Below are 25,834 nucleotides of genomic sequence, written 5' to 3' on the forward strand. Positions count from 1 at the left end.
TTAAGGTTAAGGCTGCAGGTTTATTCACATTTATACACATTTATAAAGACAGGTGGTCTATCCCATGTGAATTTTCTGATGCTGAGTAAGCCGTGAGCTCCGATTAAAAGCTTTGCCACATTCGTTACATTTGTAAGGTTTCTCTCCAGTGTGAATTCTCTGATGAATGATTAGATGTGAGCGCCACCTGAATATTTTCTCACATTCGTTACATTTATGCAGTTTCTTTACAGTGCTGACTTTTCTACGGCTCACATGGGTAGAAGCTTCCAGGGTATTCCCATATTCATGATACCACTGGGCACGAGTGTGGATCCTCTGGTGCTCAATAAGATAGGAACTCCGGCTGAAGGCTTTCCCACACTCACTACATCCATACGGCTTCACTCCTGCATGAATTATCTGGTGTTGGAAAAGGGTTGAGTTTTGACTGAAGGCCTTCCCACATTCAGTACACTTATAGGGTCTCTCCCCAGTGTGGACCCTTTGATGTATTGTGAGCTGTGTGCTCATACTGAAAGCCTTTCCACATTCGACACACTCGTAGGGCTTCTCTCCCTTATGGATTCTCTGATGGTAAATGAGACTTGAACTCTGGCTGAAGGCTTTTCCACAGTCACTACACTCGTAGGGTTTCTCTCCAGTGTGAATTCTCTGGTGCTGAATTAGGTGTGAGCCCTGGACAAAGCCTTTCCCACACTCATCACACTTGAATGGTTTTTCTCCAGTGTGAGTTCGCTGGTGGCGAATAAGCCGTGAGCTACAACCAAAGGCTTTTGCACACTTGTTGCATTTATAAGGTTTCTCTCCAGTGTGGGTCAGCTGATGCTGACTAAGGCGAGACACCCACCTGAAGGCCTTCCCACACTCATCACACTTAAACGGTTTCTCTGTAGTGTGAATTCTCTGATGGGCAACGTGGCTGGGACTACCTGGGCTTCTTGGAAGTTGAGGCTTCTCCCCGGCATGCATCCGCTGGTGTTGAGCCAGGGTTGAGCTCTGGCTAAAGGCCTTCCCACACTCCTGGCACTGGTAGGGCCTCTCTCCAGTGTGGGTCCTCTGGTGTCTGACCAGCTGAGACTGTTGGCTGAAGGCCTTCCCACACTCCCGACAGCCATAGGGCCTCTCTCCCGTGTGGACCCTCTGGTGGTGGATGAGGCTGGAGCTCTGACCAAAGGCCTTTCCACACTCCTCACACCTGTAAGGCTTCTCTCCAGTATGAATTCTTTGATGCTGAATAAGTTTTGAGCTCAGACGAAAAGCTTTTCCACACTCAATGCATTTGAATGGCTTCTCTCCAGTGTGGATTCTCTGATGCTGATTAAGCTGCGAGCACAACCTGAAGACTTTCCCACATTCCTCACATTCATACGGCTTCTCTCCATGGCAGTTACTTCGAGGTTTCCCCTGCAAGCAATCAGGTAATTTTTTTTTACACTCTGGACATCTGTTAGGTTTCTTCGGTGTATTAATTTCCTGATGCAGAGCAATGTCCGGAGTCGATCTGAAACTCCTGCCACACATATCACATCTTCGGGATGTCCCTTCTGCAGCACCTCCCTTACTTTTGTCAGGGTGACAACCCAGTACGCCAATGCCCTCCGGCTCACCACGTCCCTGGGCACCCTCCTTGGCGAAGGTCTTCCTGGGAGCCACAGTGCCAGTGTTCAAGCGGTTTTTCTGGAGGAGGGAGCTTGGCTTACTCTCTGACCAGACCTCAGAATCAGAGGTGTCTCTAAAGCCAGAACTCTGAGGAAAACCTTGTGGGGAGCTTCTGACCATGGCCACACGGGGTTCCGATTTTAGAGCATCCACGTCCTCACAGGCCTGCTCACTTGCCATCCCAACTGCAGAATCTGAAATAAACGGGAAATAAAATGGTTCTTATCCCCTGTGCTCAGAGAAAGGACAAAGACCAGGGGCAGTGGCGGAGGCTGCATCAGGCAAGGATACACCCACATGGAAAAACACTACCAGAAGTCGGGCCTTGGACAGTTCTCAAGATTTAGCTTCACTGACACTTTTACTTCATGCGTTCAACTACCGTGTGTTCCTGTGGGGGGTGGGGGGGAACACATCAGCAGAGGCTCGTCCCGTGGGGAACCGGTATGAGTGAAAATCCATAAGGAAGTTCTGGGCTGGAGAGCCTGGCAAGTGTGGCAAGAGGCAGGTTGGGCTTGAGGTGCCAGAGGCTCCTGGATCCAGAGGTGTGGTGAGGGGAGTTAATGGGACAGGTTCTGAGGAAGATGAGGCTGGACAGCTGCCGTGGGGCACGCCCTGGGCGAGCCTGAAGGGGGGTGGTACTGAGCAGGACCCCAGACCCGAATTTGGCTTCCTCCAGCTGCTGCTGAGCCACCTTCTCTGATACACACCTGACCATGTACGTCAGCCCCACAGCTTCCAGGAGGCCACACCCGGTGGCCTATACCGCCTTCTCATTCCCTTGGGGTTCTGGTCAGTCCACTCACCCCTGACTGGCCCCCACGAGGCCTTCCTGACATCTGCCTTCCTTCTGGACTCTCCAAATAAGTGTCAGCCCCTCTCCTACTCGGCAGTCCCAGAGAGTACCCTTGCTAAACTCACACACCTCCTTGGTGTCTGTGATCACACCCAGGGTCATAACTAACATCACAACCAACTTCGTAACCAGTGCAATAACCGCTGTTATAACCAGTCCATTTCTACCCCACAGAAATATCCTCCAGGGGCCCAGTTCCAGGGTTCCTGGTGGCCCTTAATGTCAGTCCCCTCTCCAGCTCGGTGATCTGAAGTTCTCAGTCAGTCCTAGGGTGAGGAAGAGGCCATCACATACTGAGCATCTCCTGGGCATAAGGAACACTTAGTTCCTGGCCGTCCCTCAATTAGTCTTTGTGACAATCCAATGAGGTCAGTAGTGAGTCAGAGAAGGAGCTTGTGGTTCCCCAGTCACACAGCTAATTACAGAATCAGGAATGAACCCAATTCTGTTCCCCCAACACATGCCCCTTCAACCTCTCTGTGCCCTTATGACACAGGGCATCTCCTACCTGGCCTCTGGGGCACAATCACACAACCTTTCGACAGGGCAGGAGTGGCCCTATGGTGCTGGCTCACTCAGTCCTCTGCCCAGTTCTCATCTCCACTCTGGAGACGAGAAAGTGGACACGCACTGCTCTCCTCTCCTCTCCCTCCTGCTGGAAAACAAAGGCCCCCATGGACGCCAAGGAAGAGCACAGTGGAAACGTCCATAGTTGTGAGCCTAGAACCTCCCGCTGCACAGGAAGGAGAAAGATAATCCATGTGGTTCAGCAGCCACAAACCCACCCAACTCCTCTCTGGAGTCTGCCTCCATCTGGCTTTCTGCAACCAAGTCTATGAGAAGCCTCCTTACACACCAGGCTTCCCCTCAGGCTCAGCTAGCCACATGGTCCCTCTCCTCTTTGGGCCCACGTCACACCTGTACCCAGCACGGCCCATTTTTACGTGACCCTACTTACTAGTGACACCTTCTCTGACAAAGACCCTCTCTTGACCAGCTCAGCCAGGCTCCTCTGAGCCTTTCTCGACCAGGCCTCATCCTTGGCCCGTAAGGACAAAAGACTAATGTCACTACTTACAGCTAAAGGTTTCCTCCCTAGGATGACCCTAGCCCTCCTTAAGGTGTGTGCCTGAGAAAACTCAAGGCTGTCAGAACGATCTGTTTATTCCAGCCACACCTGAGGGATAGGGGCGCCTGGGTGGCGCAGTCGGTTAAGCGCCCGACTTCAGCCAGGTCACGATCTCGCGGTCCGTGAGTTCGAGCCCCGCGTCAGGCTCTGGGCGGATGGCTCAGAGCCTGGAGCTTGTTTCCGATTCTGTGTCTCCCTCTCTCTCTGCCCCTCCCCCGTTCATGCTCTGTCTCTCTCTGTCCCAAAAATAAATAAATGTTGAAAAAAAAAAAAATTAAAAAAAAAAAAAAAAAAAGGGGTCTAAGCAGGAAGGCAAGGCCAAGGAGGCTGGGGGCTGGGGTCAACGTTCCCAACACTCCTGCCCATACACTCATACCTCAGGACACGAACCTGCTGATGCCTCGATTTTGGCCGTGTGGCTTCCAGAATTGTGAGACAATTAACCTCTGTGGTTTTAAGCCTCAAGTTTGTGGTGCTTTGGTACAGCAGCCCTAGGACCCAACACAGCCCTGAAGCCTGATGTGAGAGGCTGGGGTCACCCAGGAGCCCAAGCAGTTCTGGAGGAGCTGCTGGCAGGTGGGAGGCAACTGTCTCAGGATGACTGATGTTTGCCTGAGAGGCTGCTCAGAGCCAAGCTTAGTGCTTCCCTTGGAAGTTCCTTTGCACTTTGCTTAACAAGAACATCAGTAAAATTGGAAATTGAACCTATGCCTGAAAAGCAAACTCTGTTTTTGCTATAACACGTAAGAGTCTTATGTCCCTGCTTTTCTGTAGTTCAGTCTCTCCCAATACAACCCCACGACCAGGCGATAGTTCTGTCAACCGGCCCATCTGTGGCCCCGTGGTGCCCCCAGGCAGCCCGGCATGCCCTCTTGGCTGGTCCCTGCGGTCTGCCTTCAGCTTCCCACCCTCAACCCTTGCTGGGCATGGGTTCCCCGAACATCTCCTCACTCCTTTACCTGGAAACCTCTTTGCCACAGGCCTAAGCCTCACCTGTAAGGGAGGTCCTTGCCACCTCTCTCCCCTCGACTCCCTTCAGGTCAAGTACCCATGGCTCCTGCCCCTGCTCCAACCGGGAGATCAGCTCAGGCTTGAAGACCAGGAATCCTGCTGTGGGGATGGCAGAGAAGGGGACCATGTCAGCATGGCTGAGGGTACATCCCAGGGCCCAATGCTCCTGGTTTCCAGGAATTAAGAGGCAGGGGGCTGTTGGAGCACAAGCAGAGCTTCCAAAGGGAACATCAGGGGGAGAGGGTCTGGACCCAGTGGCCCTCTCTGTCCAGCTCCTCACGTTGGACAATGAGAGATAGCTGGACTCCCAGCCCATCCCCACCCACACCAGGGCCAGGATCCTCAGGGGATCTATCACCAAAGAATCTGCAAGGAACAGGCCAGGTCTAGCTTTAGGAGAAAGCAGCCAGGCACTGCCAGCACCTCCCTCAGCAGAGATGGCCTGTCCCTCAGTTCAGAGGGCAGGAACATTCCAGGAGATAGGAGTGGCCAAGAAGCAAGACAGAAACAACAAAAGTAAGCCAACAAATGAATGGATTTTAATTCGGAGGGCGCTAAGCCCTGTGGTCAGGGTTTCCCTCCCCCAGGTTTCCGGCTGTGGGGGTGGGGAAGGGCAAGCAGAGAGACCCTGCAGGATAAAGGCCTCAGGTGCACATAGGACTCCATGCTCAGCAGGAAACGTGCTCTCTCGAAGAACATGTGGAATGTACAAAGAAAACAACTCTAGGCCAACTGTGAAGGGAGTCATGTCCACAGGACAATACAACACTGTGCCCCAACCCAAAATATAATTGGATGTGAAGGTTATGACAACACGGAGCTCAAAGCTATTAGGTACTTGGGGCGCCTGGATGGCTCAGTCGGTTAAGCATCTCCCTTCGGCTCAGGTCATCATCTCGCGGTTCATGGGTTCGAGCCCCACATCGGGCTCTGAGCTGACAGCTCAGAGACTGGACCCTGCTTCAGATTCTGTGTTTCTTTCGCTCTCTCTCTCTCTGCCCCTCCCCCCCCCCCCCACACACACACACACACCACACACACACTCTCAAAAATAAACATTAAAAAACTAAAAACAAACAACTACTTGAAAACTAAATAATGAATTACTAAGTAGCAGCTCTATTTACTACAAAACTCATGGGATGAAGCTGAAGCAGTATTTGCAAATAAAATCTTACATTTTTAAATACATTTATTATAGAAATGAGCATAGTAAAACGCAAATGAGATAAACGTTAAACCCAAGAAGTTGGGAACAAAACAGCACAGCAAACTCAAATAAATAAAAAGGAAGAAAATAATAAAGGTGGGGTGGGATTCAATGAAATAGAGAACAAAGGCAACAACACTATCCCCCACCTCCAGAGAAAGATCAGCCAAACCGAAACCTGGTTCTCTGAAAAAATGAATACGACAGCTCTTGTGGCAAAATTGAGGTCAACACAGCGAAAAAAATAAAATAAATAAGGAAAACAACTACACACACAATGCAGACCAAAAATAAAGGAGTATTATGAACAAACAGATGCTAAAAAACTTGGAAATCTAAACGAACACATCACTTTACAGGAAAACTAAAAATGACAAAATCAGCACAAAAGGAAACTTGCAAACTTGACAGATATTATTCACTAAAAAACAAAACCAGGGGCGCCTGGGTGGCTGAGTCGGTTGGGCATCTGACTATGGCTCAGGTCATGATCTCACGGTTTGTGAGTTTGAGCCCCGCGTCGGGCTCTGTGCTGACAGCTCAGAGCTTGGAGCCTTCTTCACATTCTGTGTCTCCCTCTTTCTCTGCCCCTTCCCTGTCTCTCAAAAATCAATAAACATTAAAAAAAGAAACAAACAAACAAAAACAAAACTAAAAGCAAAAAACACTAGCGCAAGACCTTCCTTTCCCAAGGGCCCAAGGCCCAGACAGTTTTACCGGTGACTTTTACCAAACACTGTAATTCCACCTACATAAATTCTTCCAGAAATTAAAGACAGCAAAATGTGCCCAGTTCATCTTATGAAACTCATATGCCAAGGGCCATTTGCCAAAAATATAGAAAAACAATTCACAAAAAGAAAACATATAGGGGCACCTGGATGGCTCAGTTAAGCAAATGACTTCAGCTCAGGTCATCATCTCACAGTTCATGAGTTCAAGCCCTGCGTCGGGCTCTGTGTTGACAGCTCAGAGCCTGGAGCCTGCTTCGGATTCTGTGTCTTCCTCTCTGCCTCTCCCCCGCTCACACTCTCTTTCTCTCTTCCTCAAAAAAAAATTTTTTTAAACCTTTTTTAAATTAAAACACAAAAACAAACAAACAAACAAAAAACAAAAAAAAACCCAGGGGTGCCTGGGTGGCTGAGTCAGTTAAACATCCAACCTCAGGTCAGATCATGATCTCACAGTCTGTGGGTTCAAGCCCTACATTGGGCTCTGTGCTGACAGCTTGAAGCCTGCTTCAGATTCTGTGTGTGTCTCTCTCTCTCTCTTTCCCTCACCCGCTCATGCTCTGTCTCTCTGTCTCTCTCTCTCTCTCAAAAAATAAACATTAAAAAAAAACAAAACAACAAAAAACAATAAAAAGAAACATATTAAAAGTCAATTTTGCTCATGAACAGGGAAGCAAAAATCTGAAACATAATACTGCCTAGCTGAATCCAAAATAGTACTGAAATTTATATGTAAAATATAATTTAAGTAGAGTTTACTCCAGAAATACAAAACACGTTAATAAGATTTACTAGACTAATAAGGTGAAAAAAATCATACAAACACTTCAATTGATGCAGAAAAAGAATTTGTTTACGATTATGATTAGCCAACTTCTGATGTTAATTAAATGTATTCCTTTTTTTTTTTAAAAAAAAGGGGGGGGGTCTTTTTATTTAGTTATTTTTTAATTTATTTTTTAAGTAATCTCCACACCCAAGGTGGGTTGGAACTCACAGTCCCAAGATGAAGGAGATGCACGCTCCACAGACCAAGCCAGGTGCCCCTAGAAATCTTCCTTTTAGATTTTTTTCTATGTTTATTTATTTTTGAGAGAGAACACAAGCGGGGGAGGGGCAGAGAGAGAGACCAAGAATCCAAAGCACAAAGTTTGACATGGGGCTCAAACCCACGAACCGTTGAGATCATGACCTGAGCTGAAGTTGCACGTTCAACCGACTGAGCCCCCAGGTGCCCTGAAGTATTCCCTTTAACACGAGGAACAAAGGGCGCCTGGGTGGTTCATCTGGTTGAGAGACCAACTCTTGATTTTGGCTCAGGTCATGATCCCAGGGCTGTGGGCTCGAGCCCCAAGTAGGGCTCCTTGTTGAGTATGGAGCCTGCCTAAAGTTCTCTCCCTCTCTCTCTCTCTCTCTCTCTCACTCTACCCTTCTTCCCGACTTGCACACGTTTGCTTTCTCTCAAATAAAAAAAATTAAATAAGGAACAAAACAGGCATATCCACATAAGTCCTGTCTGACACACCACTGTGGCTCTGGGCACAGCTAAAGGCCAGGACACTGGGGGCACCAAGGGGGAAACCACCACTGGTTCAGCTGCAGGTGACTCCTCCTAGAATACAGCACCAGAGCAGCAGGAAGTTCAACAAAGTTACCAAATGCAAGCATTTCGGTAGAGCAGCTATACTCGGTTAAAAATATAGCAACATAAAAAAAAGATACATTCACAAAGCAACCAAAAATAAAGCATCTAGAAGGGACCAGACCACTCTGGAGAAAATCTAATAAATTTCTAGAATTCTTTTTTTTTTTTTTTAACGTTTATTTATTTTTGAGACAGAGAGACAGAGCATGAACAGGGGAGGGGCAGAGAGAGAGGGAGACACAGAATCTGAAATGGGCTCCAGGCTCTGAGCTGTCAGCACAGAGCGCAACGCGGGGCTCGAACTCACGGACCGTGAGATCATGACCTGAGCCGAAGTCGGACGTTTAACTGACCGAGCCACCCAGGCGCCCCTAAATTTCTAGAATTCTAATAAATTACAGAGAATAAATGGAGACACATTCATGGTCTTGGGTGGGAACAGTTAATGAGGAAAAGATCAGTTCTTCTCTTGTTAATTCTAGAAATTCAAAGCACTCCCAATAAAAATTCCAGTTCCAAGTATTGAATAACTCACGTACTATAAACTTATATGAAAGAATTACCTTATTACCCACGAGTAGATAAGCGAAGTTTTATGAAAGAATAAAAAGGGAAAGTTGTCTTACCAGGTTTTAAGACACACTACGAGGCCAGCTCAGAAACACAGTTACACACATGAAAAAAGGTGGCTCCACAAATCAACGGAAGACAATGGGCTGCTTAGGCGGTGATACCAGGAAATGGCTCGGTGTATAAACAAAAATAAAGCAAGACTCCTACCTAACTCCAGACACAAACGTGGTGCCAAGATCTAAATAAGAAAGATAAAGTTCACAGGCGAACATACAAATTGTCTCTATGACCTTGGAGAGGAAAGAACTTTTAAATAAAATTTCAAAGATACAACCCATAAGGCAAAAACTAATGGATTTGAGTCATTAAAATCTGACCTCACAAAGTTAACAAACACAGGGACACCCGATTCAGTTAAGTACCTGACTTTGGCTCAGGTCATGATCTCATGGTTCGTGAGTTTCAGCCCCATGTGGGGCTCTGTTCTGACAGCTCAGAGCCTGGAGCCTGCTTCAGATTCTGTCTCCCTCTCTCTTTGCCCCTCCCCTGCTTGCATTCTCTCGCTTTCTCAAAAATAAGCATTAAAAATTTTTTTTTTAAAAAGTTAACAAACACAAGAGAACGGGAAAAGTTATTTACAACGCACAGAACTCACCACAACACCTCCCAGGGTCAGCTCTTGACCCACAAAGACCCACGGCCCCCATAACCACAGCCCTGACAAGGGCCTGGCTAGGTGGGTGCTGACCAATGATGCAGGGGGAGGGGTCCCAAGATGTAGCCTCACCTAGTCCAGCCACACTGCTGTGGTTCTCCAGCATTACTTCCTTGTAGAGGGCCCTCTGGCCAGGGTCCAGACACTGCCACTCCTCCCTCGAGAAGTGCACGGCCACATCACCGAACGTCACAGCCTCCTGAAAAAACATACACCAGCACCCCAGGGAAACCTGGGTGCCAGCCCCATCCTGGCTCCACCTCATGGTGTGTCTCAGCCACATGTACCACAGGGCTGGGCAAGACAGTCACCAAGCCCCTTTGGCTCTAAAATCAAGGGGAGTGGCAGTATGAAGGAGGGGGAAGGAGCCAGACCTACAAACCTCCCCCCACAAGAGCCTCAGATGGGCCCCAGTCTGGGCAGAGGATGGGCTTGCCTGAGCTTGGGAATGGCCACAAGGGGCCAATGGAGGGTCTAGGCCAAGGCCCAGTGGGCAGGGTGGGTTCTCAGAAGAAAAGGTAGGGGCCCTCACAGAGCAAGTGAGGGAACAGAGGCAGTCACACTCCTACCATGAGGCTCGGTGGGTGGGCATCCATGTGTCCTGGATGAGACCTGTTGGCAGTTATGAAGGGATCAGAGGTCAGGGTACTGGAGGACCCCCTAGCCCTGACTTCCTGGCTAACTGAGAGGGTACTGTGTTCTCCAATCCTTTACCTTTAACCCCAGATGTTCATTAGCAAGGACATAGGGTGGAACCAACATAAGTATCTTCCCCCACTCCCCACCAAAGCTTCATCTTTCAGAGTGTGTGGTGTGTGGGAATCACTCCAGACACAGAAGGGGTGGTTGCCACACGTGGTAAGTGCTAGACTAAGCAATGGGGAGGTAGCAGCGCACAACGCTTGAGAACTTTCCCATCATGAAGCACAGTCTAAAGGGTTAACGATACAAACACAACATCACAACCATGACCATGCCCCAGTGCAAGAAAACTCTGAAAGCATTTAAACTAGGAAACTCTGGTTTAATGATGAGTCACTTCCCAGGGGAGCTAACTAGGCCAAGAGGATGGAGGTAGGGAGGGCGCTAAAGGCAGCAGGGAAGGCATGTGCAAAGGAACTCAAGCAAAATAGAATGGGCAGAATGAGTCCATGGAGCTGTTCACAAGCAGCAAGGGGAAGTGGTGGTGTGACTGGAGGATGACGCCAGAACAGTGGATTACCTGGGAAAAGGAACGGATTCAGAATCCCCGCCCTCCCCCCACCCCCACCCCCACCCCCGCCCCAGCAATCTACATAAACTTGGCTCCAATCCCAGGCATTCCCCTAGGCAGTCTGAATGAGAAGTGGGCTTCCTATGGGAGCGTCTGGCTCAGAAAGTGGCAAGTGGGCGGAAGCTCCAGGCCGTGGGCATAGTGAAGCTGACCCAGGCAGTAGTGAGCACTGTCGGGTGGGCCCCCACCTGCGACGGGCCAAGAGTGAATCTGGAAGCGCTGGATCCCAGGTTCCCAGTAGAAACGAACAGGCCCTGAGAAGGGAAACACCCCACCCTACCCTAGGCACAGCCCTTTTTTTTTACCACTGTCCCACGGGCAGTAAATGAGGGGGAAAGGCGACTTGAGAAGCTGTAGTTATGCAGAAAGGAGAATCAGGGATCCCCTCTCGAGCAGGCCTACACCTGGTGGGAGGCCGCGGGTGGATCCCGCGCCGGGCCTGCAGGACTCGCCCAAATGCCTCCTGCCTCCGCGGGCCAAGGCGGCCGCAGTTCGACCACCTCCCACGCCAGGCGCCCATGGCCTCCCCAAGCCGCTCGCGACATCCGCGCTTCCCAGCGGGGAGGCAGGGGATCGCCGGGCCCGCAGTGCCGGAGGCGGGAGGACGCGGGGGTCGGCCGGTTGCCGCTCCGTCCGAGGGCGATGAGCACGTAACGTGCCCCAACCCGAGTCCGCGCCGGACGCGCCCACTCACCCTCCCCGTGGGCCGCCCGAGCCTCGAAACGCGGGACAAAACCGGAAACGGGCCTCGGGCTCACGCTCCCTCTTCTTCTCACAGACTTCCGGGCGTTCTGGGCGGCTCGGAGGCTCGGCCGTCTCGATGGTTCCCAGCCGCCCCGCCCCGGCGCTGGGGAAGGGGCGGGGCTGGGGTCAAGGGAGGGGCGGGGCTGGGGTCAAGGGAGGGGTGGGCCCGCGGAAGGTGGCGGACGTGCAGGCCAAAGGGCGGAGGGGGTCCTGGCGAAGCGGGTGAAGAGCCTGAGGTGGCCCGGGCCCGGCCCCGCCTACCTCTTATCACCTCGGGGACGCTGGACCCCGCATCAGATCTGTGCCCGGGCTTTTCTACAGAAGGCAGCTCCCGCTGGGCACGGTCCAGGCACCGGGCAACGGAGACGCCCCGACCACGGGCGAAGTGGGCACGGGGGAGCGGCTAGCTTGGGAGGAGGGCAGAGGAGCCGAGTGGAGACAGCAGGTATTGTCTGGGTGGTTGGGGCACGTGGTCCAGGCCGCGGACACCGCTGAAGCTGGGCGGGAGGCGCAGGGCACCTAAAGCGGAAGAATGCGCCCCGGAGGCGGGAAGGGCGGGGCAGAGAATGCGCAGAACTTTTTCGGTAGAAGAGACCTAGCACTCGACTCGTCGACGACCCAAATATCGGGGTCCCTGACAGCCGCGGTGAAATCTGGCGCAAACCCTACGGGAGGAGATGGACTGAATCAGCCCCCGCCCCGACTCCGAGGGGAGGTACTAGGGAAAAGCGGGCCTTGCGGGGTTCTCCGGCGAGATCAGCTCCTTTCCCGAGCCTCTCGGTCCTAGCGCTCACAGCCTGCAACACCGCCGCTCCTAACTCAACTCTACCAGTCCCACATTCTCTCTGGTTACGCACAGGGAGCATCTGTGCAAATGATGAATAAACGAGTGAATAGAGAACTGGGAAGGACAGGGAACATACCTGCTTCCCAGCCGCCCTCCAGGTCCTAATTCCCAACCAAGGCGCTTCCAGAAAGAAACCCGGGTGCGCTGAGCACACTTCTGGTCCCACCTACTGGGAGCCTTCCAACTGGAGTCTTCACACAGCAGCATCGAAAGCTGGGGGAGTCCTGGCCCCAGGCTAGCCTGTTCTAGGTAGATGGGTAGGGTCATTCCCAAGATGACTCAAAGAGCAAGAAGGGGAGGCAAAGACCCTTAGGATAGAGCTGTTTCAGCCAGCACGAGAGCCTGGTCCAGAGCACCCACCCACCCCACACCTGGGCGGTGTTGGGGGTGCAGATACCAGGGTGCTAAGGCCCTGCAGGTGCTGCTGGGGTGGGGGCGGGGCAGCAGTGATGGGGATTTCTTCTATCCATTGCAGGCCATTCCAGGACCTCCATGCCCCAGTCCCACAATCCTCACTGAACCTTGGGCCCAATGAGCAAACAAACCAACTGTTCATAGCCAGAGGCCTAAACACTATTAATGGTCAGTGTGTCCCTTCTCTGAGCCAGCCCAGATTGCTTTCCAGCTATTTCCAGGCTGGGAATAGGATTCCACATCATAAATGTAACTAGGGAAAAAGTCGTTACCTTAATCACTTACAAGAAGATGTGTTTCTAAGGACTTTTTCTGTATCCTAGTAGGTAGCCCAGAGCAATAATACTTTCAACAAACTGGAACAGAGCTTCTCCACAGGCCATCCTTGGGCACTCAGGAGTCTCATGATATACTACAATATACCTAGGGCTTGTTTTAGTCTGGTATGGTAAGACATGCAGACTTGGAAATGATTGTCACGAAGGAAGATAATTATGCTCAGTTTCTCTAGAAGGCAGGGTACAACATGAAGGGCCACACTGGGAAGCACCAGCATAGGTCAGGAGGCAGGAGAGAGGGTGGGTACAGTGTGGCCCAGAGCCTTTATTGGGGTTTCTGCAGGAAGGAATGGGCAATGCAGGGCAGGTACACTAAGTAAAATTAAGGTCAGATAGTTTGAATAATTTCAGCAAGCTCCAAGGTAGAAATGTGATTTCCAATTGATAAGTGGCTCTGGGATGAATTAGGGCAGGAGGAGCTTTGCCTTGGTGTGTGAGTTTGATAAAGGAGATAGTTGGGAGTGTGGGCTCTGGATTTGTTGGCTTGTATCAAAGCCTTGCTCTAAAGGGTTGTTTGCTATTTCTAGGAATGTCTTTTGGATCTAGGCCTGCTTGGCTCCAAAGCTGGTGGGAGGAACCAACAGACCCAAGGGCCTTGCACAGAAGCAGAATTTCCCTAATCCCCCGGCCTGAGAAGGTCAGGAGCTGGGAATCCTGAGAACAAAAAGGGAGTTGGAAGTAGGGCCAAGAGGGCCTGAGGAGGTTGGTGACAAGGGCCTGTGTCCAGCACAGAGAGACCTTGTCCCCACCCCTCCTGGGCTGTCTATTGGCACCAGGCTCTTCCTGAGGCCCCATCTCCTCCCTCTCCTGTGTGACTCCTTTTCTCCTACTCAGGCCCAGGTCCCTCAAAGGCAGAGCCTGTGATGTTTCCATCATGCATCTCTTCTGTGCTCAACAAGGATCACATGCTCAATAGAAACCTGTTTGAAAGACTGAGTAACCTGAGTCAGCAAACTTATTTTTCTTTAAAGGAACATAAAAACTGAAAAATAGGATTTCCAAAAATTATGTGGATTTCCTGCACTCAGAACGGGAGTTCAAGTTTAATTAGAATGGAACTGAAATACGGCTGAAGTGGTACTCAGAGATACGCCTTTTACAAAATTCACTCTACCAGATGTCACTGATACTTTTGAATTCTTTACTTTTGAATTCTTTTTCAGAGGAGAGCTGCTTCCTGTTAGTGTCCATTTGAATACTACTTTTTAAAAAAAGTCAGGGCTCACACCCATTGGGATTGCTACTATCAAAACAAAAAACAACAAGTGTTGACGAGCATTTGGAGAAAGGGAACCCTCGTGCACTGCTGGTCGGGGTGTAGAATGATGCAGCCACTGTAGAAAACAGTAAAAAAATTAAACACAATTACTTTATGACCTAGCAATTCCACTTCTGGGTGAATACACAAAGGAATTGAAAGCAGGGTCTGGAAGAGATGTTTGTACACCCATCTTCACAGCAATATTAGTTACAGTCGCCAAAAGGTGGAAGCAATGCAAGTCTCCATGACAGATGAGTGGATAAGGAAAATGTCCAACCATACAATAGTAAATATTACTCAACCTTTTAAAAGGAAAGACATTGTATCACAGCTACAACATTGATAAATTCAGAGGACATTATACTCTGTGAAATCAGCAGTCAAAAAAGGACAAATACTATTTTACTCCACTAAGATGAGGTTCCTAGAGTAGTCAGAAATCATAGGGACATAAAGTAGAATGGTAGTTACCAGGATCTGGGAGAAGGGAACGGGGAATTGTTTAATGGGGATGGTTTCACTTTTACAAAATGAAAAGGGTTCTCAAGATGGATGGTTGTGACGGGTCCACCGTATGAATACGCTTAATACCACCAAACTGTACACTTAAAAATGGTTAAGATGGCAAACACTGTGTATATTTTACCACAGTTTTTTTTTAATTTTGGAAAAAAGTCAGGGCTGAAAACTGGCTTTGTGCTTTGAAAAAGGGCACCTCTCCAAGTATATTCTTAGTTTACTTAGTGAGAAAACCACATTTTGCAAAAACTTCGAGGATTTGCTGACAAGATCACCAGCTGATGCTTTTCCACAGGCTGGAGGCATAGGGAAACCTAAGCTTGCTTGCTTGCTTATTTAGTTAGCTAATTTATTTATTTTGAGAGGAATGAGAGAGAGAGAGAGAGAGATGGGCAAGGGCAGCTTGGAGCCTGACTCAGGGCTCAATCCCACAAACCAAGATCATGACCTGAGTTGAAATCAAGAGTTGGACGCTCAACTAGCTGAGCCACCCAGGCGCCCCAACCTAAGCTTTTAAAGGCTTTTTAACTGATGACTCCAGACCTACCAGGATACTTAAAATCAGTTGATTAGGTGCTTTAATCACATCTGCAAAATCACTTCACAACAGCCTTTGGGTTAGTGTCTAAGTATTAGGCAGGTGTGTGAGCTACAAATGACCACCATTTCCTTCCTCCTGCATAGCCTGCCACTCAGGAATTCAGCTGAAAGGGAATTCTGGGGGCAGTTTAGCCCGGTGACTTGACACACTAAAAGTCATTTCAAACACTAGAGTAATCCTGTTTGTAAAAACACAGGCACACATAGGCTGAATATTTGAAATGTAGAGAAGAAAGTCTGGAATGAACTACCCAGACTTAACAGGTGTATGTCTGGGGAGTAAGGTGGGAATGTGGGACAAGGGAAGAGGGAAATATTTCCTATTTTTGTATTGAGATTTCGTTATTGTTTTACTGCAAATATGTAGTATTTCTGTAACTTAACCAAAGTAAAGAAAGTGTTTTATAAAACCCTGGGGTGGACAAGGCCTTTCTAATCATAACAAGACAGTTTTGCCCATAGGGAACATGTATTTTTCTTATTAAAAACCTCATAACTAAAAGCAAATAAGGAACTGGGAAAAAATATTTGTAACGTATCCCTTCCTCAAGTGTGTGATGCAGTTCCCGTCCCATCTGTTCCATGCTCACCCACCACCAAAAGACCTGTGGTTCGTATCACAGTTGAAGACACAGGTATTAAGGGGAAGGGATTGGAGCTCGACACAGAGGCTTAAAAACCTAATAAAAATAGGTACAAGAGCTTACAGGGAATTTACTCACGAAAAGGCCAAGAAATATAAATGAAAACAAGACTGGCATTTTTCATGATTAATCAAATGGTTAAAAACAGTCCCTCCACATCTGTAACCCTGATGGGGAAAGTCCACCTCAGCCACAAGCAAATGTGCACGGGTCTGCTACGGGGCCAACAAATACAGTGAAGGTGTGAGGAAAGGACAGATGTGTGACAGTAAGGAAGCTGCTACCTAAACCAGTCAGCAGGGACACGGTTCCAAGCAAAGTAAACCCCGATTTGTAAAACAAATACCATACATGTGCATTAGAAAGAGTCAGGGGGTGGGGAGGCACCTGCGTGACTCACTTGGTTAAGCATCTGACTTTGGTTCAGGTCATAGTCTCGTGGGTTCGAGCCCCACGTCGGGGTTCTGTGCTGACAGCAAGAGCCTGCAGCCTGGGTTAGATTCTGTGTCTCCCGACAATAAATAAACATTAAAAAAAAAATTTTTTTAAGAGGCTAAGGGGGTGCCTGGGTGGCTCAGTCAGTTAACTGTCCAACTCTTGATCTCGGTTTTGGTCATGTCTTGTGATTCATGAGATCGAGCTCTGCTGAGAGCGCAGAAACTGCTTGGGATTCTCTCTCTCCTCTCTCTGTGCCTCCCCAACTCATGTTCTCTCTGTCTCTAAATAAATAAATGAGCATTAAAATTTTTAAAAAGAGGCTAAGAAAACACACCAAACATCGCTGTAGTGATCTCTGAAGAGTGAGACCAAAGGGCAGTTTTTTACATTTCTAAGTTCTTGCATTTCCCAAATGTCCTAAAATAAATTTATATTTGGGGAAAAATGATTAAAAAATACACATTCACTGGTAGCTCTGCTTGGGGCTGGCGGCTTCCTTTCTGGCACACCTTTTGTAAGATGCTGTAGAAGCCCCTCCGTGTTCTCAGGGCTCCTGGGGCCGGGGGGCTGATGAAGAAGAAGGGTCACTAAGAGATGGCCCCTCTCACCAGCGGCCACCCAGGGAAGCTTCTCCCCAGTGAATACCTTCTGCTGACAGGCCTGCTGAGGGATCACACTTAGCCTGGCTGGGGCTCCCAAGGCACTGCCTGGGAGCCTGCAGACCCCACTCCCGAGTCCTGCTTCAGCCACCACTACCCCTCCAGCTTTGCCGTGGCTTGTCAACAAACCCTGGGTCTACCTGAGAGTTCCCAACATCTCCATGGCAGGTGTTGTGTGGATTCTAGTCCTCTGCCCCACTAGGTGGCTGGGTCCCCCGCCAACAGTCCGATCTTGGTCAATTCTAGTAACAAATGAACATCAAAAAAAAAAAAAAAAAAAAAGCCAACAGATTCCGCTCCCCTCCCCCCATCACAAGTCCATATTTGGAAAACCGAGGAGTGGAAAGAGAAAACGAAACCCACCCCCAACCCCCACTTGTGTTGGAGCCCGCGTGTGCCTCCAGGCGCAGACTTGGACGGTTTAGAAATGCCGCCCTCCCGCGGGCATCTGGGCTCAGCAGTTGTGGGGGGACCGGCTCCGGCTCAGCCTTCCTCACTGCCCTTCCCTCGGGCTGCTCGACCACAGTCCTGGCCCTGACCCTTCTCACAGGCAAGCGGGGAGGACCGCCAGCCTTCTGCCTTGGGGCCCCCTCCTGGATGAGTTCTCCGCCTTTCATCAACTCAACGGGGAGCCCAGTGGGGCACCCGTCCGTCCTCCCCACCCTCCCGAGAACACGCGGGCCCGTGGACTTTCTGGTGTTGGATGAGGGCTGACGGGCGGCCGCAGGCCCCGCCACAGGCCCGGCACCGGTAGGGCCTCTCGGCACTGTGGAGCCGGTAGTGCTCATTCAGCGTGTAGCTCCTGCGGAAAGCCTTGCCACACTCCGTGCAGGCAAAGGGCTTCTGCTTGGTGTGGGTCTTCTGGTGCAGAGTGAGGTTGGACTTCCGGCTGAAGGCTTTGCCGCATTCCCTGCACTCGAATGGCTTCTCGCCCGTGTGCAGCCTCTGGTGCAGGAGGAGCAAGGAGTTGTGTTTGAAGGGCTTCTGGCACACGGGGCACTCGAACGGCCTGGCGCCCGAGGCGGTCTTCCGTGCGGCGCCGGGCTGGGGGTCCTGGCGGCCGCTGTCTTCTCGGGGGCCGTCCCCGGCGTGCAGCCGGTGGTGTTTGAGGAGCGACGACCCGCGGATGAAGCGCTGCCCGCACTGCAGGCACGTGTACGGCCGCTCCCCGCTGTGGATGCGGCCGTGCTCGTTGAGGGTGAACCTGCGGCAGAAGGCCTTCCCGCACTCGCCGCACTCGTACGGCTTTTCTCCCGTGTGGAACTTCTGGTGCTGCCGGAGCCGGGAGCTGCGGCCAAAGGCCTTCCCGCACTCCCCGCACTCGTAGGGCTTCTCCCGCGTGTGGACCCTGTGGTGTGCGGTCAGCTGAGTGCTCTGCCGGAAGGCCTTCCCGCACTCGCTGCACTGGTAGGGCTTCTCCTCAGTGTGGATGAGCTGGTGTCTCAGGAGGATGGAGCTCTGCTTGAAGGCCTTGCCACACTCGGTGCACTGGTAGGGCTTGGCCCCCGTGTGGATGACCTGGTGCCTGAGCAGCAGCGAGTTGTACTTGAACGCCTTGCCGCAAGCACACCTGTACACTCTGTCCCCAGCAGCCTCTGCAGGGCCCAAGCCTGGCTGTTTTGCCTCCAGGGTCCCCAGGGACGTGCTAAGTTCCCCACCAAGGCCGCCTGCCTGGGGGTCGAGTTGTCCTTTATCTGACCCATCTTTAGGACGCCCATTCCTCTCCTCAGGGAGGCGCCCCCAAACTGTGCCCAACAGTCCTAACTGCTTAGAGGACACTCTCCCTGGAGAAGACTCCTTGACCCCGGCCTCCAACCTAGAATCTGGAAGAATGAACAGAAAATGGAAAGGTGACCTCGCCTCTACGTTCACCAAAGGAACTCTGATTTGAAGACAGAATCCTCATGTCAAAGTGGTAGAGAGGCTTGGAAACTTCTTGCAAGAAAGAAACTGTAAAATCAGGGTTTGTATAAGAGGATCCAAAGGAAGATTCATTAAGGGCTTAAGCACTGTGGGAGGTTAGCTCAAGGGGGGAACTCATGACCAGGGAGGGGCATCAGGAGGACAGGGGAGGGCACAGCTTGGCCCAAAGAACGGGGGCAGAGGTTGGGGGGTAGGGAGCAGACCTGATGCAGGAGTGGGACCTGCAGGGTGTGGGATACTGCTATCCTTTGCTCACCTCTTCCTCCCAGCACTCACTCACAGGTCATCCACTCAGTAGACAGGTCAGAGTCCCGCCCATACAGGCCCCATGGACTGCAGGCCACCTTTCCTCCCTTTCTGCAGCCTCTGCAGTCCCAAACTCAGGCCTTGGCATGTGAGCCACGGGGAGCTGGAAGGATCAAAGCAGCTCAAGGGTCTTCCCTGCTGGGTCTTCCTCACACACCCACTGCCCCCACAGATCTGGCCCGACACCTCGGGGCACCAGGAAGGATGTTCATGCACTTGGGTTTCTTGTACAAGTTAGCCCTGGGTGACCTTGGATGACAAGCAAGGTGTTTAGTGAGAAATTTGGCCATGCTGTGAGGAACTAAATGTACAGCCTTCCAAGCACCAGGGGGCTACAAGGAGCTGTGTGAAGGCCAGGCCTTGCTGTGCCTTGCACTTACCTGGGCACAGGTTGGCCACAGTCCCTTGCTCCTCAGCCACCTGCAGAATCAAAGCCCCTGGCTCCTCCCCTTGTTCCAAGAGGGAGATCAGCGCTGGTTTGGCAACGAGAAAGCCTACATGCAGGGAGGAGAGCAGCACGTGTCAGGGAGCAGGAGGAAGGGTGTCTGGCTGCCTGGCTGGAGGCCTCAGAGGACACACACTTGGGGTGGGTTGGAACAGCTACTTTCCCAGGAGCAGGGCAACTGGGTGGCCATGGAGAGATGAGGGGGAACCCCTCCAACTTCCCCTCTGAACATGTTAGGCTTTGAATTTGGAAAGGAACCAACTCCCCCAGGAGGCCGGTGGAAGAAGCAGGGTTGTGTCTCAGCCCAGCCCCAGGATGGAAGGGGAAGCCTCACCCAGTGAGGCCACGTGCCCGTAGTTCTCCAGCATCACGTCCCTGTACAGTGCCCGCTGGTCGGGGGCCAGGCAACTCCACTCTATTCTCGTGAAGTACACGGCCACGTCCTCAAACACAACGGCCTCCTGCAACCACAAACTCTGCTGTCTGGGGCTATCTGGGCAGGAGATGCGGAGACCATGTCAGGGATATTTAGGATGCCTGTTCAGCTCTGGGAAGTCAAGGCTTCTGTATGGTCACTGATGCATTCCTAAGGCCTGGCATGGGGGGGGGGGGAGGGGGTACACCTCAACACTCTCCAAGGAAAAGTGGAACAGCCCTATTGCCAAAGCCACGGGAGAAGTGAGGGTCTCAACCTTGGCCTGGGTAGGGGCACCCTCGAGATGCCGGTGGCCGAGCCTCCACACTGGTGGGGAGAGTTCCTGTCCTGTTCTCTGGTTCTCTGCTCTTCGTGGAGAAGCCAAAGGCTGTGTGCACCAAGAAGGTCTGACCATTCACACCAGATGGAGGCAGGTGCTGGGGAGGGACAGGGCCCCTGACCTTGCTTGCTGACCCTTGAAGCTCAGGGGCTTCAGGAGACTGTGGGCAGCCTACTTCTGCCCAAAGCCTCAGGAAGGAGTTGACAGAGCCATTGTGAGTCTTCGAAGGGAGGAGGCTGACCCTTGGCTTACAGAATCCATCCCTGTGACCCACCTGCAGGAGTGGGAGCTACATGGGTGGGCCTGGGGCCCCCTGGGAAGGTCCTCAGGGCTGAAAAGCTGAGGATGGGGATGAAGGCAGCCTAAAGGCTCAGAGGGGACACTCACCTGGAGTCTGGGCGTCGCAAGTGGCACCGCCATTCCAAGGTCCCCTTCAGGGGAAAGGCAGGCGCTGGGGACGGTGAATGTTGAGTAGGAAGAGCCCAGGCCTAAGGCCCATCCACCCCTGTCCCTGTCTCCCAGAAGGACCACCCAGATACAGAAGAGACAGGAAAGCGTGAGACATGAGGCAAGCACATCCCGGTCAGCCCAGACGACCCCTCACATCCCAAGAAGCCACAACCTGAGACCTGCTCACCCACAAGCCTCCACCTCTCACTCCTGGTTTTCCCAGGGATGTCTTCTGGGACCATCCTACTTCAAATGATATTCCCGGGTGTCTGGATAGCTCACTCAGGTAAGAGTGTGACTCTTGATTTCCACTCAGGTCACGAGCTCACAGTTTGTGAGTTCAAGCCCTGAGTCAGGCTCCATACTGACAGACTGGAGCCTGCTTGGGGTTCTCTCTCTCCCACCCCCCACCCCCCCCCACCCTTCCCTCACATGTATGTGTGCTCTCTCTCAAAATAAATAAACTTAAATAAATAAATAAAATGCCATCCCCACCGCAGAATTCCTTCCCTATCCTCATTCCGTTTTATTTTCATCCATAGCACCTGTTATCGGACATAATGCAGTCAACTTACTTGCTTCTTATCCACCTTCCCCCATGAGATGAGGCCTGCAGTCTGGTTATTCATGCTGTACCCCCAGGGCCTGGGGGAGGGCCTGATACACAGCAAGGATTTGTGGAATGAATGAGTGGTTCCCTGACAGTGGGTGATTCTGCAACCAGTAAAACCATGTTGTGGAACACCAGAAAACATTGTTACTGCATTACCACGTGAAATAAGCAGACTCTAAGCAAAAAAATAAATCTGGCAGCACATACCCCAGCACATTAGCCTTAGTTTCTTCCAAGGTAGTTTTTATTTTCCTTCTTCTCATTTTTCTGATTTCTCTAAGACTTATTGCTTCTTTTCAAATATGTGTCGCAGTTGAGGAAAAATTATTTATAAAAGCCAGTAAATACAATCTGCTCTGGCTAGGTGCTCAGAGTAGACTCTGGTCTCCGTGTCCCCTCCTCAGTGGACACTTGAGCTCCTGTGTATTGGGTGGAGGTATCTAGAGTACCCTTTTCTGTGGGGCTTGAGCCTCCTAAGTAGCTGCCGCTTTGTAAAGCGATGTCCCTTTTGGCAACAGCAGAAATCCTGCGGTTATGATGCTACGAGGTAACATCTGGCAGGAAGGCCCTTTTAACATGTGAGAGTATAACAGGCTACAGAGGATGATCTGAGAGGCTTGGTGAGTCATCTGTGCCCGGACAGCACAAACGGCAAATGCAAAGAGCAGAGCCACACCACTACTAGACACAGCACTGGGCTGTCTGTCCAGGGCAGTCTGCGTGGACCATTGCTGCTGCCCCTGTTGACAGAGCTATTGTCCTCCTCAACCCGACAAGACAGCCACAGCATCTTAAGAGGAGGAGCCTCTCAGGAGAAGACCTGGCTGTCAACTCAACACATACCGCTCTCCACAGTTAGGAGGGTAAGTTACCATGCCTGTCTCTTTGCTTATTTCTGGGGAATGCATGTCCTCAGGGAGGGGCCACCTGGTTAGAGGGGAAAAGACCTGATTTTAGTCCTATCTTTGGAGCCAGGGAATAAGTCTTTAATGTGAGAAAAACAGCGCTAAGTTGAAAAAAGTGGAGGAGAGGATACAACGATAACAAAACAGGTTCCTGCTCGGAGTCCTGAGACAGAAAATATCAAGGGGAAGGGGAGCGCTAACTTAGATGGGGGTTCAGGGAGGGCTTCTTGAGGGGATTACATTTAATTGGGGCCTGGAGGACCAGCAGGAGTCATTCTTTCCCTCCAATTTTGAATAAAACCTCTGTTCCTCAGGGGACTGGGGCACCTTGCTCCACTCCCTCACCTACCCCCTTGCGTACTACACTGCAGCCAAGCTGGCGTTCTGTTACTCAAATTAGCCAATGCCATTCTGATGCACTTTCCTTTGCCTACAAGGGCTTAGCAAGGCCTGTCAGCCACCAGGTTTCAGTTCAAATGTTAACTTCTTGCAGAGACCTTCCCTGCTCACCTACAGCCACCCCTAACTCCTTAACTCTCACAAACCTATCCTCTTGGTTCATTTTCTTCATAGCCCTTGAAATCATCAAAAACTATTTTCTCAGAGCACCTGGGTGGCTCGGTTAAGCATCCGTCTCTTGATTTAAGCTCAGGTCAAGATCTCACGGTGGTGGGATTGAACACAACTGGGCATGGAGCTGGCTTAATTAAGATGCTCTTTCTCTGCCCCTCCCTCGCTCGATTACACTCTCTCTCAAAAAAAAAAAAACAAAAAAAAAAACCAACTACTTTCTTGTTTGTTGCCTCTATTGCATTAATGCCTCACTTCTATTACAACAGATGTTTCATGAAGTCAGGGATGTTACCCCTTCACTGCAGTATCCCCAGCACTAGAAGGGTCGTCAGGACAAGGTAAGTATGCCAGTTGTCCGAATGCTAGTTGTCCAATGAATGAGGCAACTCCGCGAAGAGGGGGCGGGGGCGAAGAACCGCACAGGGTAAAGCAAGGGCGTCGGGCTGACAATTGGTTGGAAAACGAGGGTGCAGGGGAGAGGCAGCGCATGGGGTGGCCAGCCGGCACGAGCTGCTCACGAGCGGGTGTGCTCAGGCAACTGCAGGCGCGAGACCGAGGGGGACGCAACCCGGACAGAACCGGTCCTCCTAGGTCTCCCACCACTGCAGCCTCAGCTCTGCGCAGCCACCCAGGCTCTGCGGGACCGGCCCGCACACTTGCCGCGCCAGCCGGTGGGAACCGGACTCCGGACCCTCCCTAAGGCCCAGAACGAAGGAAAAGCGAGAGGGCGGCGCCGGCTGCAGGTCAGCGCCCCGCGGTGCTCAGCGCGGCCTCTGTGCGGACCACAGCCTCAGCCAGGCCGGGTTCAGAGAACCGCACTCACCCCACTCCGGTCCCCGCCCCGCGGCCAGGACCTACTCACCCTGGGCCGCTATCCCGGACCGCGCGCAGAGGGCGCCGGGAGCAGGCGGTCCGGTTCCGGCCCGCCCCCGGAAACGGGTCTCAGCGCCGCTCTAGGAAGCTCGGAGGACCACGCGCCTCGGTGGGCGCCTTTTGGCTCCTACGGCGCGAGGCTGGTGATGGAAGAGGGCCGCTGAGGGCGGGGCGCTGTTCTGGACCTGATCTCCCGTGAACTCCCAAATCCGAGGGGCGAGCCCGCTGCGGGAGTCGGGGATCCCGGCGCAGAGCCCCCAAGCCTGAGAGCAGACGCGTCCACGCGAGACCTCGAGAAAGGTCAATGGAAAAGTCGAGCATCATTCCAGGCAACCGGGTGCTGAGGCAGCGTCCTTTCTCTTTCAATTTTTTGTTGTTAGATAATTATAAAATCATGCAAGTTGCAAAGGCAGTACGGAGAGGTCCTGTGTATCCTTCACCCTCTTCCCCTACAGTTGAAAAAGCTTCTCTACGATCGTGTCTTTCAAACTTTTGTGACACGGTAAAAAATGCTTTACAGTGTGACCCAGCACACGCACAAATCTATGCTTATGAATAAATGCTTACACATATAGTAATTTTAAAAGAACTTAAACAAAACTATTTAGTCTTATGCGATGAAATCTCGTATATTTTTCTTTAAATGTTTTCTTATTTTTATAAAGGGGAGGGGGGACAAAAGCAGAGACCACCTTTTTGAAGAGGGACACAAGAGCCAAAATGTACAAGGCAGCAAAGGAGGCATCCATATTTTATTTATTTTTATTTTTTTTTAACGTTTATTCATTTTAGAGACAGAGAGAGACAGAACATGAATAGGGGAAGGTCAGAGAGAGAGGGAGACACAGAATCGGAAGCAGGCTCCAGGTTCCAAGCTGTCAGCACAGAGCCCGATGCGGGGCTGGAAATCACGGACCGCGAGATCATGACCTGAGCCGAAGTCGGTCGCCCAACCGACTGAGCCACCCAGGCGCCCCGAGGCATCTATATTTTAAATATTTTTAATGTTTATTTATTTATGAGAGAGAGAGAAAAAGAGACAGAGTGCGAGTGGGGGAGGATCAGATAGAGAGGGAGACACAGAATCCGAAGAAGGCTCCAGGCTCTGAGCTGTCAGCACAGAGCCCGACCTTGGGCTCAAACTCACAAGCCACTCACAAGCCGTGAGATGGTAACCTGAGCTACCCAGGGGCCCCGGGAGGCATCTGTATTGCAAGTAATTGGCATCATACAAACTACATTATCTGAAAATAAGATATTGCATTTAGATATGGCTAAATAGTTTAAACAAATATGCTTAGAAACTAAATAGCAACCTGCAAAATAACTCATGGGAGGAAGAGAAAATCATACTTGGAATTGAAAGAAAATGAAAATACTTTGCAGGATACAAATAAATTTACATATATATACTGGCATACCTTGGAGATATTGCAAGTTTGGTTCCAGACCACGGCAATAAAGTGAATAATGACAATAAAACAAGCCAAACGAATTTCTTGGTTTCCCAGTACATAACAAAGTTATGTTTATGCAGTAGTCTATTAAGCATGCAATAGCATTAGGTCTAAAAAAACAACATACATACTTTAATTTTAAAATATTTTATTGCTAGGGGTGCCTGGGTGGCTCAGTAGGTTGAGTGTCTGACTCTTGATCTCATGGTTCGTGAGTCGGAGCCCCACATCAGGATCCACGTTGACATCACAGAGACTGCTTGGG

At 51.0% G+C, this 25,834-nt stretch overlaps 2 protein-coding genes and 1 long non-coding RNA gene across 20 annotated transcripts; 1 reads left to right on the forward strand and 2 right to left on the reverse strand.

The window, feature by feature from the left end:
• On the reverse strand, positions 1–11,919 carry ZNF7 (zinc finger protein 7). Of its 12 annotated transcripts, none has more exons than XM_040494821.1 (5): positions 11,811–11,919; positions 10,102–10,144; positions 9,605–9,731; positions 4,641–4,757; positions 1–1,856 (listed from the first exon to the last, which is right to left on the reverse strand). In XM_040494821.1, the coding sequence occupies exons 2-5, from the start codon at positions 10,126–10,128 to the stop codon at positions 58–60; spliced, it is 2,070 nt and encodes a 689-aa protein (XP_040350755.1). In that variant the 5' UTR covers positions 10,129–10,144; positions 11,811–11,919; the 3' UTR covers positions 1–57. The 12 variants fall into 12 exon arrangements, with proteins under 12 accessions (XP_040350755.1, XP_040350752.1, XP_040350756.1 ...); XM_040494818.1 differs by having other exon boundaries at positions 9,605–9,764; XM_040494822.1 differs by lacking the exon at positions 11,811–11,919 and adding an exon at positions 11,500–11,650 and having other exon boundaries at positions 9,605–9,764.
• LOC121043175 (uncharacterized) lies at positions 11,881–24,524 on the forward strand. The gene is made up of 5 exons (XR_005796707.1): positions 11,881–11,994; positions 21,221–21,434; positions 22,280–22,624; positions 23,506–23,577; positions 23,774–24,524. It is a non-coding gene; the product is annotated as an uncharacterized LOC121043175 (long non-coding RNA).
• On the reverse strand, positions 17,369–24,172 carry ZNF517 (zinc finger protein 517). 7 transcript variants are annotated; one of them, XM_040494827.1, is made up of 6 exons: positions 24,102–24,163; positions 21,724–21,862; positions 21,086–21,229; positions 20,278–20,404; positions 19,879–19,992; positions 17,369–19,092 (listed from the first exon to the last, which is right to left on the reverse strand). In XM_040494827.1, the coding sequence occupies exons 2-6, from the start codon at positions 21,775–21,777 to the stop codon at positions 17,891–17,893; spliced, it is 1,641 nt and encodes a 546-aa protein (XP_040350761.1). In that variant the 5' UTR covers positions 21,778–21,862; positions 24,102–24,163; the 3' UTR covers positions 17,369–17,890. The 7 variants fall into 7 exon arrangements, with proteins under 7 accessions (XP_040350761.1, XP_040350760.1, XP_040350763.1 ...); XM_040494826.1 differs by lacking the exon at positions 24,102–24,163 and adding an exon at positions 21,969–22,315; XM_040494829.1 differs by lacking the exon at positions 21,724–21,862 and having other exon boundaries at positions 21,086–21,209; positions 24,102–24,169.
• Positions 24,525–25,834: the final 1,310 nt, after the last annotated feature.

Source organism: Herpailurus yagouaroundi, unplaced genomic scaffold (genome assembly GCF_014898765.1).
Source record: "Herpailurus yagouaroundi ecotype Mexico unplaced genomic scaffold, PumYag 186, whole genome shotgun sequence".
Lineage (NCBI taxonomy): Eukaryota > Metazoa > Chordata > Mammalia > Carnivora > Felidae > Herpailurus > Herpailurus yagouaroundi.